Source organism: Olea europaea, chromosome 1 (genome assembly GCF_002742605.1).
Source record: "Olea europaea var. sylvestris chromosome 1, O_europaea_v1, whole genome shotgun sequence".
NCBI lineage: Eukaryota > Viridiplantae > Streptophyta > Magnoliopsida > Lamiales > Oleaceae > Olea > Olea europaea.
Window position 1 is genome coordinate 16855493 of NC_036237.1, and position 19427 is coordinate 16874919.

Consider the following 19427-nt stretch of genomic DNA (forward strand, 5'->3'; position numbering starts at 1 on the left):
AATAATAATTATAATGTCAAGAGAAGATTCTGCATATAAATGTGGGGGAAGGATTTATCCAAGAATGTGGACACGTACACCTGCTTGCCATATTTAATTTCTTATCCTAATCAAACACAGGAAAAGATGTAATGCTGTTTAAGATAACAACTTAAGCGGCATTTTCAGTGAAAGGAAGCAGGAAACATAATTCTAGAATGGTGACCTCATGTAATTGCAGTTGAGGAAAAAAATAAAAATTAATTAATAAATTATAATTATTATTTTTAATTTTTTAGATGTTACAGTTCAACCTAGTATAAAATTAAGCAAAAGTATTAAATTAGGGATGATAATGGTTCGATTTTGGTTCGGTTCGGTTCGGCCAAAACTATCACCGAACCGTCAAATTTTTTGTCATACCATAATCATGTAAATCGGTTCGTATCTCGGTTCAGCTCAGTTCAGTTCGATTAATAACCACGAAAATAAATTATTTTTTATAGGTCCATTCGTCAAATTGATATAAAATAATTTATGAAAAGAGAGTCAATGAAAACAAAAACACAATATTTCAAAAGAAAATACAAATATTATTCAATTGCAAAATACAATTTTAACAAACAATATTATGAATTTAACAATACTAAACTTTTCCTTCATTCTTGATTCTTATGCATTGTAGTTACTTAATTCATACTCAATAATTCAAAAGTTTCAACCTTAACTCATATTCAATCTTCATTCTTCCCCACAACTCTTACTAGCATAGGTCAGCACTCAAAATTGATTTCTATATAGTAAATAAGAAATTTAAGTAGAGAATACAATGATACCACCTAATTCAGAATGGTTTTAACTAAAATTTAAATAAAAAACTGTACCTCTTCGTCAACTTCCTCCTCAGTGAACCTTGTCATCCCTAATAAAAGAATGATTTTTTTTTAAGCAGGTAATCAGTTCGGTTTCGGTTCGATGACATAAATACCATACCAGCACCGTCACGAACCGGTTCATTAAAATCAAATACCATATCCGCCCCACTGCATCATCGGTTCGATTTTTTTCGCCCCATTCGATTCAATTAACCACGATTTTCGATTTTAACGGTTCAAATTGTCATTTCTATATTAAATTTAAGTTTCAAAGTTACTCAATCATTAAAAATAATAATAAAAAATAAAAAAAAATCCACGTGCTAGGACTACAAATTTTCAACTTTTAGCTGTCTAATGATCCTGTGCAATATTGTCCATTTGTCTTTGTAGTGCTCCATTATATATATATAATGCGATAACTCGTGGAAAGGGGACGAAGTGTACGTGTCATTGAACTGGGAGATTAGCATAACCCGACAACATTTTCTATACTTCTAAATCGTACAAAAGGTGCCACAAAGCAGACAGCATAATTTGTTCAAGGGGGAGTAATATGGTTAGTTATCTCTCCACAACAAGATTCGTTGTTTATCTTTTATGCCTAGAAGATTGATGTTTAGATCTTTCACTAGTAATGAATCGAATGTAATGTACTTGATTTAAAATTTGTTTAGAGCAAGGTTTAGGCTTGTTTGGTAGGATTTGTGTTTCCTTCGGAAGAACTTTTTTATAGATCAATTTTCTCTAAAAATTCTTATAATCAGACAAATTACTTTTAAAAGTTATTTTAAATATATTCAAAATCAATTTCTCAATCACATAAACAGTTTTTTTGGCTTCTTAAAAGCATTGCCAAACGGACCCGTAGTTTGTTAGTGTTGCCGTCGCTTCGTGAAGTGGTATGATACTTTTAGAGTAGATTTAACAATAAATGGAAATGTCAAAAACTTCATCCAGCTGATTTCAAATCTATCAATCAACTTCTTAATCACATAAATAGTTTTGGCTTCTTAAAAGCATTGCCAAACATTAATTTGTTAGTGTTGCCGTCACTCCATGAAGTGAAATGATGCTTTTTAGAGTAGATTTAACAATAAATGGAAATGTCAAGAAATTCATCCAGTCGATTTCAAATCTATCGATCAACTTTTTAATCACATAAATAATTTTTGACTTCTTAAAAGTATTGTCAAATGGGTCCCTTGTTAGTGTTGTCGTCTTTCCGTGAAATGAAATGATACTTTTTAAAGTAAATTTAAAAATAAATGGAAATGTCAAAAAATTCATCCAGCTGATTTCAAATCTATCCAAAAATAAAACTTAATTTATTGTTTGTGGATTTCACTAGAATGATTGTGTTTGTGCTCAACAACCCACAAATCAATAAAGAATCCAAATCAGCCCCCCAGGGCACTTCTCCACTGGCAAAGGACGGACGCTGTCAAACCTGGCAGAGCAGAGGTCGTGAGTTCGAAACATGGGGCTCTTGGAAGGCAAGGATTTATTCTTGGAAGGCAAGGGAACATTTGGAAGGCAAGGATTTATTCTTGGAAGGCAAGTGGGAACTTGGAAGGCAAGGATTATTCTTGGAAGGCAAGGTGCAACTTGGATTGGCTTGCTTGGCACTTTGTCAGACCAGGTGGGGAGCGCTCGGACCCTGGCGAGTTGGAGGCACATCCTGCGATTAACCGGACTGTGTGAAGAGGGGCCGGATCACAGACCCAAGGATTAGTCTAGAATAGGACACCTTGTAAAAAAAAAAAAAGAATCCAAATCAAACATGTATAAATAGGGAACCAAAATTGCAATGAATGTAACAGACAATGGCTGCTAAGTTTCTTCATCTACTTGTGACATTACTCTTTTTCTCTTATCTAATCCCCTTGAATGCTATTCCAACGTCTAGTAAAATCGTCGAAACTTCTTTGTTTTTTGAATACATAAATTTTATGTCAAAACTATATACCCTTGTTTGGATTTTAAGAATTATTTATCTATTTATTTATTTTTTAATTATAGGGACTTTACTCATGTTACAAGGAAGTCAAGATATTCAAGCACCAAAGGAGTACACTTCACAGGCATATTTACTACTTGATATTGAAATTTTGAATAGAGAAAACAGCTTATTTCGGTTTTTGTTAATATTTCTAACATTTTCTCTAATAAAACAGGTGACAATAGAAGATAATGTCGAAGGAACTATGGAAATGGCAGGCGACAATAACATTAATCCAATGATGGATTTCGAAAGCAATGACTATCCGGGATCACAAGCGAATAACCGCCATACTCCGAGGCCACCGGTTAAAGACTAAGTTCTTATGAAGTCCAGTGTGATGTATGCTCAAGAAACCTTACTGAAGAGATGTTTCTTGTTTAAGCCAAAACATAAATAAATCCATGCACTTTCAAAGAATTTTAAGCCGAAATGGTTCAACATAGCACCACAACATACAAAGTCTTACAGCTATCCGTTTATGAAAATTCTACATGTCAAGCACTTGAAATGAAAATAAATTGCATGCACGCGAGGGATCTTGCTACAAGAAAACGAGAAAATGGATCAACAGCAGGAATTGAAGCGATAATACACCAACAAAAAAATTATAAAATAAAAATACTTGGCATTTGAATAATCATTTTGTTTATAGGCACGTGATTTTACAACATTTCTAGATTTTTTTTTATTTTTTATTTTTAAATTGTTGAAGAATTAGATTACTTATATAAAACTGCTCTTGATATTAACCTACTTTTTGCATTTACTTGTGACACTGAAGCTAATAGCATAGAGTAGGATATTAATGGACCAGTTGCTACTATCCTTCATAAGTATAATCTTTTGTTGTTTCTTTTCCTTCTTGAAATGAAGATTTTAGTGTACACACCTATGTCTTTAATAATGAACAATTATTAATGTTTCAATTGCATGGCCTTTATTTGCAGATTATGGTAAGGTAAACTTCATTTTTCATTGAGCTTGACTTCTTATTGTCATCAAAACTACCATTTTAACATCTCATCAAAAACCCGAAGCAACCAGAGAATGATAAGTGTTATTTGTTTCTTATGGTATGTTCAACGCTGTATAAAAAAGAACGATGAGTACTAAAGGAAACCTGGCGTCTGTGCTATTCATGGGACATAGACGTGTATGCATCCATGAGAAGCTCGCTCTGCTTCTCCAAATGCCTGCACCAATCATTATTCAAAACTCACATCAAATTTACCATATACTGCGTATAATTATACGAAATATTCACAATTTTACATACAGACAAAACAAGCGAGAAATAGAAAATTTACTTGACCATATCTCCCGTGTATTTAGGATCCATTAAGAACCATCCTAGATCAATTGATCTTAACAGCAAAAAAAAAAAAAAATAAATAAATAAAAAAAAAATAAATAAATATATATATATATATCTTCTGTTTTAGAGTTTAGATAGAATTATAGTTGAAAAACGAAAGGGACGCTAAATAGGCAACGGAAGGAGGTGGGACAAATGGGCTGAGAGACATGTTGAGGTTACGGGCATTTATTGTCAGGATCCAGAAAAAGATAAATCGACCCAAATTTTAGTCCAGCCAACCCAACTAGAAAAATGGGCTTGAACATGTGAATTTTTTATGCGAAAAAAATATAAGAAACAATACATAATTCTTACATATAAGAATTACATTTTAAAATTAATAAATTTGTCAAATTATTTCAAAATTCAAGTGTTAATTGTTAAAAATATACATAATATATAGTTAATTGAAATTAATTATCTATTTCAGGGGGATGGACAGAGAGAGAGAGCGCGCACTTCTACGAGCTCCGTTGACATCTGTTTGATTTTTTTTTATTTTTATTTTTTTTAATTAGACAAAAATTTTGCGTATCCTTATCCATAAACTTCTGGAAGGAGAAGCACAATGTGAATAAGTAAAATTAGAAGTCAAAAGTTGTTGGTTGGAATTAAAATCAATTTTTTATTACATTATGATAAAATATATGATTAAAAAATTGTGAAATTTATAAAATATTTGATTAAAATTGATTAAATTAAAATATGAATTTTAATCTACCAAATAGGGATTATATTTGACACATGTTTTGATTACGAGTGATTTCACGTTAATATTTTTTTTAATAAATGGATGACATTTTAATTATATTAAGAATCATTAATCTTTATGTATTATTGCACTTATATTCTTGACCTCTTTTTTTTTTTTCATCATATTCTTATGTTTAATATTTATTGACAAAAAATCTTACCCTTAATCATTTGTTTTATCCAAAAATATTGTTAACGTACTTTAATAAAAGTCAAATATTTAGTTTGTATTTTTACATTATTATATTTTTTTCTTATTTAAAAATATAATGGGCAAATTCTATCTGAAAGAAAAATTTGGAGAGAAACAATAATCATGAGCAATTTATGTTTATTTGAGAATAAGAATACGAGGGAAAAAAAGTTTGAAACATAAATGTAATAATGTGTGAAGGTTATAAACCTTTGTGCAATTAAAATATAGTGTGATTGTTAAAAATTATGGTGTGAATATATTTAGTAATTAACTGTTTCGATGTTCTTACTATTTATTTATCTTCATACTTATGATCTAATTTTTTTAATTTAGCGTGAATCAGGCCATGTCACTGGTCATTTTTGGCCCGTGACATGAGTCGGCCAGTGTGGCTCGTCGAGCCACAATGGGCCGGCTCGGGCTCGAGTCAACGCCTCAAAATGGGGCTTGCCCCGAGCCTAGACTCGCTTCATTAGAGCCCCAAGCCAGACTGATTTGAGCTTTTCTCGAGCCAAGCCATCGTGCGGGTTTGACATTTTTCATTCCTTTTTCACCATAATAATTAAGGGTCTGTTTGATTGCGAAGATGAAATTTGGATGGAAAGAAAATGAATTTCAGGGAATTGAATTAGCTAAAAATTATTTGATTGGTATAATTTTTCACATGAAAAATGTTGAAGTAAAAATGTTTTTTAGTGTTCGTTTGATTTTGTTTTATATGGAAATTGTCAATTTAAGAGATATCCACTTCTACCATTGTTCCTAGAATTTTTTCCATTGCCAACCAAAAAAAAAAGGAAAAAAATGATCAAAAAATCATCTATATTTTAGTGTTCGTTTGACTTTATTTTACATGAAAATTGTCAATTTCAGGAATATCCTCTTTTTACAATTGTTTATAGAATTTGTTCTCATTGCCAACAATTAAAAAAAAATAAAAAGAAAAAGGTGGAAATTCAAAAACCACCTACCCCAGGAAAATAAAAGGTAGAAAATCACGTTTTAAGATGTTGTACCTAGAAATTCATGGAAAATCAATTCCCTCAAAATCTTGGTTATTCAAACATGTCAAAAGTGAAAGTTTAAATTCGAATTTAATTCCAAGTTACATGGGAAATTTTGTCCAATCAAACGGGCTAACCTCTAAACGAGAGAGGATATTCCAACATTAGATTTCAGTATATTGCATTTCTTTAGGATTCTCGCCTATAAGACCCTAATCTCACCCAATACACAAAAAAATTTCAATGGCGTTAACTAGAAGCGTCGATCGTCAATTGAAATTGAAGGAACATGATTCAATTTGGAAAAATAATAAAAGGAAACGATTTTCAAGCCAACAAAAATCTTGGCCACGAATGGGAAACAATGTTGGCTTCGGGTCTGTTAGGAATTCAAATTCAAAGAAGGTAATACGCTATACATAGACTATATGTGTTTAATCCCGTTACGTTTTTCATCTAGGGCATTGTTTAATTTGTAAGTTGATTAGGCACTGTTTAACATGTCCTTTGACATTGGTGGTTGCTTCAATTTGTTCTTAATTATTCGTTAATCCCTTAACTTTTTGAATTGCGCTATATTCTATATGGGTTTTCCTCTACTTGGCATCAATTCACATTGAACTACGTGAATATGTGTAATACTTCTCTTCTATGCATTATTTCTGATCCTTCTGTAATAGGGCTGCTTGTTGGGATGTTGCTTTATTCTAATTTTTCGATTTTCTTGCGTTCAAGTTGCAATCGTACTTGTATTGTTTTTCGAAGAAACATTGTGGCTTCTTCTTCAATTCTATATATTTAGGTTTTAATTATTTTATCGATTCTCTAGTTATTTGATTTAATATTTGTTCTTTCCGAAATTAGTCTAAAGATCCATTTTTTATTTGTTTTTATGTCTTTTCAACTTTTCATTGCTTGGTTGGCAATATATCATCTCCTCAGCCAACTGGTTTTTGAGGAAAATAACCATTTGTTCTACCACCTACTTCATCAGGAACTTGGTACATAACCAGATCAAAGAACGAGGGATAGTTTTAAAGATACAAGAATTTCATACTATATTAAATGTAATGAATCTCTTTTCAGCCTTAGTTGATACACTATGTATTGATGAGCAAGGTTTAGCAACCGAATAAAGAGATAATGTGGTTCAAGATTACTGACAGATACATCAAATTTTCTTTGCCAGAATTATACCTTGTCATCGTTCTAGAATCCATTGGAGATGATGACTGGAAGAAGTATGGAAAAAGATCTTCAAATATCAGCAACGCATACTAGCAATTTAGGATTTTAAAAAATGCTGATGTGAAAGATGTTTTAATCGGCGTGGACGGTGCACCTGACTATGATGCCGTGAAAATAGGCATTTTATACCTGTTTGCATCTTACTTGTATGTAACTCATAAAAGAAAATGGTTAATAAATCTATTTTTGGTCTTGTTGAAAATTTCAATGTAATGGAGATGACTTCATGGAGAAAAGAAGATGTTCAAGACCACACTATCATCAATTAGGAAAGGACTGAAATAGGGCTGGTCACTACCATATGCAATGTTTTTTGATTACATTTCGAGTAGTACGAGTCAGTTCTGAGTCTGAATGGAACATTTGCACAAGAATTCATCGATGGTGGCCCTGCATCATGAACTGGACTGGCAGAGAAGCATCCATCAGTAGCCATGCTGGAGGAGGGAGTATTTTTCAAACCTGATGTAAACATTTTAAATACGTGACTATTGTTAATTCTTATATTTGTTGAGTTTCAAATTCTCTTGACATTAATTTTTTTTTTTTTTTTTTTCCCTTGTAGATTGAAGTTAAGGGTATTGATCCTCTGGGTATTGAGTTGGTGATGGGATATGACTGGGGTTACTTATATGTCCCCTCAATAACCATATTTGATCAAGTATGTTGATTTTGAAGAACACCCGTGCAAAGTCTCAACACGAATTCTAACTCCTCATTAAGTAGCACTGTATGAATCTTTTATTTTTTATTTTACCGATGCATTTACCTTTTTTACTAATTGCAAGAGGATGTTCTGAACTACTAATTTGTATTCTATGTAAATGTTGTAGCACCTGGATATATGCTTTTATTACATCCATCAATTGGCAAGATTCGAGGATAATGCTCAAATGCATTTTTGAGTCTAGGTATGTTTATTCCAAGTTTCTTAAAGATCCATCTATTTTTTATTATAAAAGGGCAAACATGACTTCCTGACCAACAAAATGGGTAAATACTGATATATGCTAGTCAATTTCATTTGCAATGCCAGATGGCGAAGGGGGATGGTGAATTAGCCTTTAACAAAAGCTTTTCTCCATGAATTTCACAAACTCGTTAAAATCGATAAGTCCATCGCCATTTTCATCAAAAGCTCTAATCATCCTTCTGCATTCTTCCAATTCACACCCTTCCTTTAGGTCAAGGCTGCACTTAACTCTCTGCAGCTCATTAGCATCTATGAAACCATCTTTATTTACATCGAAAACATCGAAAGTTTCCATTACTTCTTGCAAACTTGGTTCTTCATCAAATAGTGCCGAAAACTTATCTAAACCAATATTCGTGTCTCCATCTTCTGCACACACTATATTCAGCCTATTCATCACCATATTAAGCTCTGTAATGTGAAAGTTTTCACTGTTTGAGGTCTCGGGAATTCTTGATTTTTTGTTTGATTGTTCACTGTTAAATGCTGTGGATTTCCTCCAAAAGTTCCATTTGGTGGATAATAACTCTGGAAGAGTTTGGAGAAAGAAATGGACTCTTGAAAAGAATTTCTCAATGTCCCAACAAAGAATTCTGTTTAGTAAAACGATCAAGGATGGAATGATGTTTGCTTGTGTCAACTCCATGTCGAAATAAATGACGCTTCTAATTTTTTTTGGGGGGTTGAGAACATAAGCTTATATGATTTCTCTTGTCATCACAACATGCTGGTGTTTGTATAGTATACCAAGGGATTAGGTTTACCTTGACATTGTCAGATTATTACATAAGAAATTTTGGGTTTGGTCTGTGTTTGTTTGTGAATCATGAGAATGGGAAGTTCAGGATTTTATGCCTCAAAATTTCCATGAAGTTTTAACGATGGGACACAGAGAAAAAAAAAAATTCTCTCTTTCAGAGGGTCTGTGTGAATGCGGATGGCCTGCTGAAACACGCATGTAAAAGGGAGTAAATTGTTATGGAACTTTCTTGGAAATATTATTTTATTGTTCAAAATGTTTACATGAAATTTCTCTGACTTTAATCCTACGTATGTTTCTGACTTAAATCCTACGTTTGTTTTGATTACATCAGGTCACCAACTTCCTTGACCTTCCGGCACTGGGCAGGCATCAGCCCCTATACATGGTCTTACGTGGTAACTTTCAAATTCAGAGAAACCCCAGAATTAATAAAAATGGGCAATCCTGAGCCAAATCCTGTTTTCCCAAACTAAAGCTTCGCTCTTTTATTCTGTACTAATTGCTATGGCTTAATGACATGTTTTGAGTAAGGAGAGGGTAAGATTAAGGATGTACATTCGGCGTGGCTCACATTTTGGAGGTCTAGTTGGCATGACTTAAAATTCTTGTTATGTTAGCTGACAGATAAATTTTTTAACGAAAATGATTCCTCCTCCAACTTTGTTGGGTTGACTCTTTAGTCTTTAACTTCTATGGAGTACTTTGGTGTTCGTCTAGCTTTGACGAACATTCTAGTCTTAGTGTTCGTGAATTCTTCAGGTGCAGACTTCGACTCTGCATGTGTCTACGAATTCATCAGACTCCGACTCTGCACGAGAGACATTTAGTTCAAAATGCAATCGTATTGAAGTGCTAGCACCGTTAACATCTACATACAATGTGTTAAGTTCCAACTTTATTATTGAGATTATGCTACTTGTACATAAAAATAGTACATAGGGAGTTACATAAAATGATGTGGAGGTAAAAAATTGAATGAAAATGTTGACTGTGTTTTCAAATGATAAATGATAAAGTGATATGTAACATTATGTAATCCATTATATAAAGTTTAATACATGTAGCAAGGTCATTATTATAGCATATAGTATCTATGATGGTAAACAAAATTGGTCACTGACCCACCAATCATTTTAATGAAAATTGTGCATAAGCTAGTCGAAATGTCACAATCCACTTTATATTTAACTAAAACGTGGGATAAATATAATAACATAAATTATAGTATATCGATATCTTGATGGGGGCATAAACGATACTTTAACCTTGATAATTTCTATTATTTATTTGTGTTATAGTCAAAATTAATTGACAAAATAAATCTTGGTCGGTTGTCTTATGCGAGCACTTTATCGTAAGTCTACAAGTCTTGCAGAAAATTGGATTTATAAACAAATTGTTAGTATAGTCGAGCATTTCAGCGTCGCCCCTTGAAATTTGTTTGTTTTTATTTTTTTTTTCAATGATTTTTTCAAATTTTAATTGATTTTAGGATAGGATTCGTGGAAGCAGGGACGGAGCTAGAAACATTGTTCAGTGCGGGCACAATTTAATTAATATCGAACTTTGAGTTTTTGGCTATGGATTTAATAATGACAAAAATATAAAATAATATTACGATAATACTAAAAATGATATAGTTTATAAATTATACTTCTTCCTTGCGAGTTTTCATACTTTGATATCATTGTACAATAACTTCAAGTTAACTAGATAGTAATGTCGATGCGCAGTAACAAATAAAAAGAATCCCTTTTTTGAACTCCCGTCACTCCTATTGAAAATTCTTCATAGAATAACACCATTTATTTACTTCATTTTATAAGTTGATTTAGCAGGAGGTCAATTTAGAATGATGTTACCTCTCTGGATTTGGGAATTGGGTTAGGTGAGTGACAATTTTTCTGTTTTAATTTTTTCTTTGGGCCGATGATTGGAAAGCCCAATAAACTAATACCCAAAAATAAAAAAATATGAAAGGGATTGGGTTGAGCCCAAAGATGCCTGCACTCAACTCTATTGGGCTCCGCCCCTGCGTGGAAGCATACATGTTCAGACCCAATTATGTATTTGTTTATTTAATTATTATTATTATTTTTTATGATGGAAAAATTCACAGCCGCTATCCTTCAAGTACGCATTGGATAAACCTTCAGGTTGGCGCAATAGCCTGCAAATCGCACCATTATGTATTTTGCCTCTTAACAAAGTAATTAAGAAGAAAAATGCTAAAGTTATCTGAAATTGAGTCCTCCAACTATCGGGAATTAGTGAATTGATCATTCAAGCAAACATGACTTCCTCACCAACAAAATGGGTAAGTACCGACATATACTAGTCAATTTCATATGCAATGCCAAATGGCTCAAGGGGATGGTGAATCAGCCTTTAACTAAAGATTTCCTCTATGAATTTCACAAACGCACTAAAATCGATGAGTCCATCGCCATTTTTATCAAAAGCTCTAATCATCCTTCTGCATTCTTCCAATTCACACCCTTCCTTTAAGTCAAGGCTGCACATAACTCTCTGCAACTCATTAGCATCTATGAAACCATCTTTATTTACATCGAAAACTTTGAAAGTTTCCATAACTTCTTGCAAACTTAGTTCTTCATCAAATAGCGCCGAAAACTCATCTAAACCAATATTCGTATCTCCATCTTCTGCACACGCTATATTCAGCCTATTCATCACCATATTCAGCTCTGTACTATGAAAGTTTTCGATGGTAGAGATCTCGGGAATTCTTGATTCTTTATTTGATTGTTCACTGTTAAATGCCGTGGATTTCCTCCAAAAGTTCCATTTGGTGGATAAAAACTCTGGAAGAGTTTGGAGAAAGAAATGGACACTTGAAAAGAATTTCTCAATGCCCCAACAAAGAATTCTATTTGGTAAAACGATCAAGGATGAAATGGTGTTTGCTCGTGTCAACTCCATGATGCTTCTTTTTTTTTTTTTTTTTTTTTTCTGGGGGTGGAGAACATAAGTTTATAGGATTTCTCTTATCTTACCTAAGGGATTAGGTTAACTTTGACAGTCAAAATTTCTATTTTTTATGTGTTATAGTCAAAATTAATTGACAAAATAAATCTTGGTGGGTTGTCTTATGCAAGCATATTCTTGGATTTATAAACAAATGGTCAGTACAGTCAAGCATTTCTGCGCGCCGCCTTGAAATTTGTTTGTTTATAATTTTTTAATATTCTTTTTCCATTTTTAATTGATTTTAGGACAGGATTCGTGGAAGCATGCCTGTTCGGACACCATTATTAAAAAGGTAACCCCAATTTTGAGGGTTCCACTGCTCCGCCTCTAGAGTTTTGTGAAGTAGGTAAATCGCAGGATGTGTCCAAAAGTAGGTCAGAGAATAAGAACTGTCTGTACATTATGCCTACAAGGAGTCCAATTCTATGTCTCAGGAATCGAACCCCCACACTGCGGCGGTCAGCAACGCGTGAGATAACTCCACTCCCATCCTTTATATCACTGGGCGATGCCCGGGGCTCCATTATTTATTTTACTATTTAAACAAAGTAATTAAGAAGAAAGATGCTAAAGTTATCTCAAATTGAGTCCTCCAACTATTGGGAATTAGTGAATTGGTCATTCAAGCAAAAATAATTCTCCAACTTTTGTGATTATTAAGTTGGTAATCCATCTATATACTACTACGAAATAGATCCTCAACCATTTAAATAAATATCAATTTGGTCATCAAACTTTTTTTTTTTTAGTCTCAAATTGAATCCTTTAAACTATGAGAAAATGATCAATTGGTTAACTGAATTGAGTCCTCCAACTATGATAAATGTTCAATTGGTCACCTAACTATTCACCACTGCAAAATCAGTTCACTAGCTTTTAGAAAATATTAATTTCATCATCAAACTTTTTACTAATTCCAAAATAGGTCTGCTAACTTTTAGAAATTTTGTTATCCAACTATCTATTATATTGATTAATGTCGAATAGAATCGTCCAACTATTAGGAATTAGTAATTTGGTCAATTAGGTATTCGTTAATACCAAATAGGTCCAAAAAAAAAAAAACATTAATCTGTTCATCAAACTTTTTACTAATTCCAACTAAGTCTGCCATCTTTCATAAAATATTAATTTGGTAATCCAACCATTTGTAATCTCTAACTCATTCAACTTTGAAGTAATAGAATATCACTCCACCAAATTTATAAAATATATTATTTTGATCATTCAACTATTCACTGATACCAAATTGGTCCACCAAATTTACAAAATATTAATTTGGACGCCAAACTATGTAGAATTGAGTCCTCCAACTATGAAAATTAGTAAATTGGTCATCCAACTATTTACTAATAACAAATCGTTCCTCTAACTTTTGAAAAATATTAATTCGGTCATCCAGCTATATGTAATCTTGAATTCAATCCTCCAACTATGAGGAATTATTAAATTGATCATCCAACTATTAACTTGAGTTACATCGATTACTTGTCATCATAGTCTAAATTCCGAGCAGTTCAACAATTACGTTGGAAAACCGCTTAAGATAAAAAATTCATCGGTCATTAATGAATATCGAGATCCAAAAATAGGATAAGAAATGCATAATAAAGAACATTTTTTTCTCTTTAATTAAGAAGTAATAACCAGATCAAAACAAATTGGAAGGGTAACAAGGAAAAGGCTAAAGTGATCTAAATCCTTAATTGTCAAAACAGTAACATTATATTACTCACTTTCTTAGTTCATTTCTACAGATGATGATAGTTTATTCAAAGTCACCAATTTAAACTTTCAAGAAAAACGTTCATTATATAGACTTGTTTCGTTTTTCACACGGACTAAGATATTTAATGTCATTGAAAAAATAATTTTTTCTAAAAACTTTTCTAATTTACCTTCATTTATATTTGTACAATTTCAAGATTAAGTGGGAGAAATTGAATATAACTAGACAAGTTAAGTAAGGTTACATTAGTAAACGAACAAAATCAAACATTTTGAATAAAGAAACAAGACTATATAATTGAGACAAAAAAGAAAAGAAAAAAAAAGGAAAGACGGCCTATATAAATGGGACGGAGGAGTAATGAACAAAAACATGCGCTTGACCCTGCAATTTTCTCCACACATCATCAGTGTATCAATTGAAGAATCGAACAATATAAATACTTATTTACTGAACATATTGAAGGGTGGAAGGATTAACCAATATGTTATAGCCTGCAGTCTATTCTGTATTATATGGAGAACCTACAAACAAAGAAAGATACAGCAGAGAAGCTCTCCTAAAATAAGTAACATGTAACTATACATTGCTAATTATCTGATTGCTGGAATATGATATCTGATTGCCTAATTGCTGGATTATGAATATTGACTGCTTACATTTTCTGGATTATGATATGTGATTGTGGATTATGATCTGTAATAGGTTGATCTGAAACTGATTACTTAACATCCCCCCCCCCCCCCCCCCCCCACAACCCCCCAAACCCCCTCCCCCCCAAGAAACGTCGCAAACCATAAGTTTGTTTTTCAAGAATTGAAATCAAGATGATCAGTCAAGCCTTTGGTAAAAATATGTGCTTGACATCTCTATTAAATTTTAATCACCTTCTCACAAATAAAATGGAAGTTGACCTCGATATGTTTTGAAGGCGTGGGAAACACGATTGCAACAAGTTTAATTGCATTGTGATTATCATACCAAACTGTAGAAGGAATGTTGGAAATGGTGGGTCGCCCATGTGAGTTGACCCTACCCAAGAAGAATAAAGTGGGTTGGAAGGATTAGTCATTCATTTTAAATTGTGAGTATCTTCTCTTCATCTGTCCAACATTATAACTTCCCAATGTTAATGTGTGGAAGTTTACATAAGATTTCACATTCTCACAAGAAATACGCATGAAATTCATATGCAAAAACGGTGAAAAATTAAAAAGTCAATAAATCGCATTTTTGGGGCATTCAATCAATTGGAAAAGACACTTCGCTGTGGCCAAGAAACTTCTTCAATTTGATAAAGTTTTAGACCAATGTGATCAAGCAAACTAAGGTAAGTGATTCAACATATTTAATCGTGGAAAATTTTCACTTCAAGTAAGTTTCTACGACCTTGACAAGTAGAAACATGCTTAGGTATGAATTTACAAGGAAAAAGAAGAGGCATGCGTAGGTCTTTAAGCAACATCCGAATCCAATACAATTCATCAACAACCATAGCTAATGCTCGATTTTGAGCTTCTGTGCTTTATAGAGAGACAACATTCTATTTTTATTACATACCAAGATATTAAACAAGACCTTGGAAAATTCCATACCCAGTAGTCAACCATTGATCAATAGGATCTCTAGCCCAGGTTGAATCGCATTAGGCGTGAAGACTTAATGACCTGTCATGTACAAACTAAGATCAATTGTACCTTTAAGATAGCGCAAAACACGCTTTGTAGACTTTCGGTGGATAGCAATAGGTGAATGGAGATGCTGGCATAACTTATTTACAGGATAGGCACTTTTTTGGAGGAGTTAAGAGTACTATATTAAAGAACAACAATCTGCCTGTAAGTTGTGGCATCTTGAACAGGTTCATCAATCACACCAGGAATTTTGCTGCCTGAAGCACAAGGTGCTTGATATAGTTTTTGACCTAACTTACTGCGCACGATGAAGAACATCAAGTATATATTTACTTGGTCGAAAATGTAACTGATGTGCATCACGAGATGCTTCAATTTCCAACACCTCAGATTGCGAAGAGCCTTGAAGGAAAATTCGATCTGAAGGTACACATTAAGCCTCGGCTTGGGCACATTTTGGTTTGAATCGGTTTCGACTCCAACCCGAAACCAAAATTAAATTGGTCGGTTTGGACGAATTTCAATCCAAACCAATCCACTTTACCTCTTAAACTGAACCAAGCCAAACTAAATTAGTTTGATTTGGTTAGGTTCGGTTCGGTTAGTCAGTTTAGACTTTTAATCCAAATTGATTTAAAAAAAGAAAAAAAAATTTGTCCGAGTTTTGGATCCACTTAGATTACAAAACTAAAAATAACCAAATAATTTTATATTACAAGAACTATTGACTAGCACATGATGAACTTGTGAAATGAAATTTTCATTGCTATTATTTACCGACAACATCATAAATGGAGGGAATTGAGATATAATTATGAGATTAGAACTTATCTTCTGATTTTTATTTTTCTTAAATTAAAAAAAAAAGGTAAACATGTAAGTGAATTGGGTTGGTTCGGTTAACTAAAGGTTTGAGACTTTAAACCATGATTGAACCAACCCATCATGGTTATGTTTAAAAGAAAACTAAACCAAATCAAATACCGATATTGAACCAACACAAGCCGACCCAAGTCGGTTCGATTTGATTGGTTTGATCGATTTTTCGATTTTTTTGCTCAAGCCTAATTAAGCCCTTGTTTGTCACCCATTATTTGGAAAATAAAGAGTTTTGAATAGTATTTTTAGGAGAATGTTTGGTTAAAAAGTTAAGAAACTTTATTAGTATGTGTGTAGAATATTTTATTGTGTAAATGTTTGGTGGAAAACGATAAAATAGCAAATAATTTAAAATTTTAAAGGGAGACAAACATGCACTAAGATTTTGAAGAAAAATGAGAATTTGACCCCATTGCGAATAAATCATCCACAGAGATGAGAACAAACATGAAATTTTTCATGGTGAAAACTAACAATAAAGTATAAACAGAGGATCCCACAAATCTAAGATTAAGTAAACTATTAGAGAGTTAGAGAAACCCTGCTTGTGTAACAGATTTAAGGCCATATAATGTTGAAAAAATTGGTTTTAATTAGTTGGTTTGACCAACGTTTGACCAATTAATTTAGTGGGTCTCGTTAATCGGAAATAAGATTTCTTTGGCCGAATGTGTTCTACTCCATGAGTAGATTAATATGGTATATTTATTTTCTCAAAACCAATTTAGGGTGAATGAGAAATTAAGGCAAAAAGATACACATTTGATGTTGAAATAAAATAGGTGGGAAATTGGAAAATACCAATCCCACATAGAAAAACTAGAAGAATATAAACCACCTTATATAGCTCAAGTTTGGGACTTGGGTTTGGGCCCCAAGGGGTACCAATAGTCTTTGAGGGAGAGAGAACCTACATGCTAGTAGGTTAAGCCAAAGCCCACACGCGCGTGCCGTCGCCGCCGTCCGTCCGACTGGCCGGCTCGGCACGGTCCAGTCACGGGTCGTGGGCTTGGGCCAAGCTGATATATATTTTTTGGTAAAATAACATTTAATTATATTTTTTTATTATAATAATAATAATAATATATTTTATGTTATTAATTTTTTTCCTTCCCCGAATTTTCTGTGTGTGACACGTGGTACGATACTTCTAGAATTTAGCCGGTTGACTGTCCAAAGTGGCGGTTGACTGTCTAAGTGACGGTTGACTGTTCAAAGTGGCGGTTGACTGTCCAAACAGTTTGTGTCTTTTGGACACAACTTTTCGGCAGTTGTGTCTGTTGGGACACAACCTTTCAACATCTATAAATAGGCCCCCGTACCCCGATTTTTATTCATTCCAAAAAACAGAATTGATTTTCTACTCTCCCGAAATTATCCCTTTGTCCTTGCATAATTTCTATTTTATAATTCAGTCCTCGAAAATTAGTTTTCGTGCATTTCAGTCATCTAGTGTGTGTGGAGAGATCTAAACTTTACGGGTTCGTCGGGTCTTGTAATTTGGAGTACTACTATTACAAGACGAGGTCATTGTATCTTGGGAAACGAGTGCTGCAACACCGTTAGTACCAGTGCGGGACATTATCGTTTTAAGGAGAAAGAGTCGAACTCTTGCCTCGATCGTTCAAAGCCATCCAAACGTCGTTACTCTGCCCAAATATAAATTACGGTAACACTATTATTTGCTATTATTTTTCAACAATCTTAAAACGATAATGGCAAGTAGTAGTACGTCTGTTGTAACCCCTAGTACGTCTGTCATACTCCTTAACAATGCTCAAGGGGAGAAATCGAAAAAATTCACGGGAGTGGATTTTAAGAGATGGCAACATAAAATGTTGTTCTATCTCACGACTCTGAATCTGGTCAAAATCTTGAAAGAGGATGCTCCAACTGTTGAGGAGAAGGAAACAGATTCTCAAAAACGAGCAGCATTTGATGCTTGGAGTCATAGTGACTTCTTGTGCAGAAATTACATCCTCAATTGCCTTGACAACACACTATACAACGTATGCTGTTCCGTCAAAACGGCTAAATTACTATGGGAGTCATTGGAAAAGAAGTACAAAACAGAAGATGCCGGATTGAAGAAATTCGTTATAGGCAAATTCCTGGACTTCAAAATGGTAGATTCTAAAACAGTAATGACTCAAGTCCAAGAGATACAACTTATCTTGCACGATATACATGCAGAAGGCATGAAGCTCTGTGAACCATTTCAGGTAGCAGCAATTATCGAAAAATTACCACCAATGTGGAAATATTTCAAGAACTACCTGAAACATAAACGCAAGGAAATGGGACTTGAAGATTTGATTGTTAGATTAAGAATTGAGGAAGACAATCGAAATGTTGAAAAGAAGTCTGGAAAGCAGCAAATGGAGGCTAAAGTCAACTTGCTGGAGCCAAATACTAGCAAGAAAAGGAAGCACCCGAATAATAGCAAGCAAAAGAGCAAGGCCAAGAAATTCAAAGGAGATTGCTATAACTGCGGTAAGCCTGGTCATATTGCAAAGGACTGCCGACAGAAAAAGCAAAACAAAAAGGACCAAGTGCACTTGACTGAAGAAGACAGGCTGTCTAACGGAGTGTCTGAACTAATGCTCTTGGCTGTTGTATTTGAAGCAAACATGGTGGATAATCCGAGAGAATGGTTCGTTGATACTGGCACTACTCGTCACGTTTGTGCGGATAAGGAGATGTTTTCATCTTACTAGGGCTGGGCAAATCTCCCGAACCGAACCGACCGAACCGAACCCGAACCGAACCGATCCGAACCCGACGGTTCTTGTCAAATTAAATACCCGAACGGGTATCTGAATTGAGAACCGACGGGTACGGTTCGGTTCTCGGTTCTAGACCAAGAACCGAAGAACCGAATAAGAACCGAATCTTTCTAATTTTTTTTTTTATATTGAGTAAATCAAATTATTTTAATTTTAATTTTTTCTAAACAAATTAACAAATTAATGATTTCTAAATCCAAATTTTTGGCCCAATAATTTGTTTCATTTCTAATTTTTTAATTTTTGGCCCAATTA

General features: G+C 33.6%; 2 protein-coding genes across 2 annotated transcripts; both read right to left on the reverse strand.

The window, feature by feature from the left end:
* Positions 1-8409: 8409 nt before the first annotated feature.
* On the reverse strand, positions 8410-9301 carry LOC111395867 (probable calcium-binding protein CML45). The gene has a single exon (XM_023022072.1). It carries the CDS (start codon positions 9034-9036, stop codon positions 8482-8484), a length of 555 nt encoding a protein of 184 aa, XP_022877840.1. The 5' UTR covers positions 9037-9301; the 3' UTR covers positions 8410-8481.
* A 2240-nt stretch (positions 9302-11541) lies between these two features.
* On the reverse strand, positions 11542-12668 carry LOC111405118 (probable calcium-binding protein CML45). Its single transcript, XM_023033850.1, has 2 exons — positions 12596-12668; positions 11542-11978 (listed from the first exon to the last, which is right to left on the reverse strand). Exons 1-2 carry the CDS (start codon positions 12666-12668, stop codon positions 11542-11544), a joined length of 510 nt encoding a protein of 169 aa, XP_022889618.1.
* Positions 12669-19427: the final 6759 nt, after the last annotated feature.

Bases quoted from the DNA above. Each gene is read 5' to 3' on its own strand.
- LOC111395867 (XM_023022072.1), bottom strand. From the start codon at position 9,036: ATGGAGTTGACACAAGCAAACATCATTCCATCCTTGATCGTTTTACTA.
- LOC111405118 (XM_023033850.1), bottom strand. From the start codon at position 12,668: ATGGAGCCCCGGGCATCGCCCAGTGATATAAAGGATGGGAGTGGAGTT. The intron at 11,979-12,595 runs GTGTGGGGGTTC...AAACTCTTCCAG, and splicing joins ACGCGTTGCTGACCGCCGCA to AGTTTTTATCCACCAAATGG.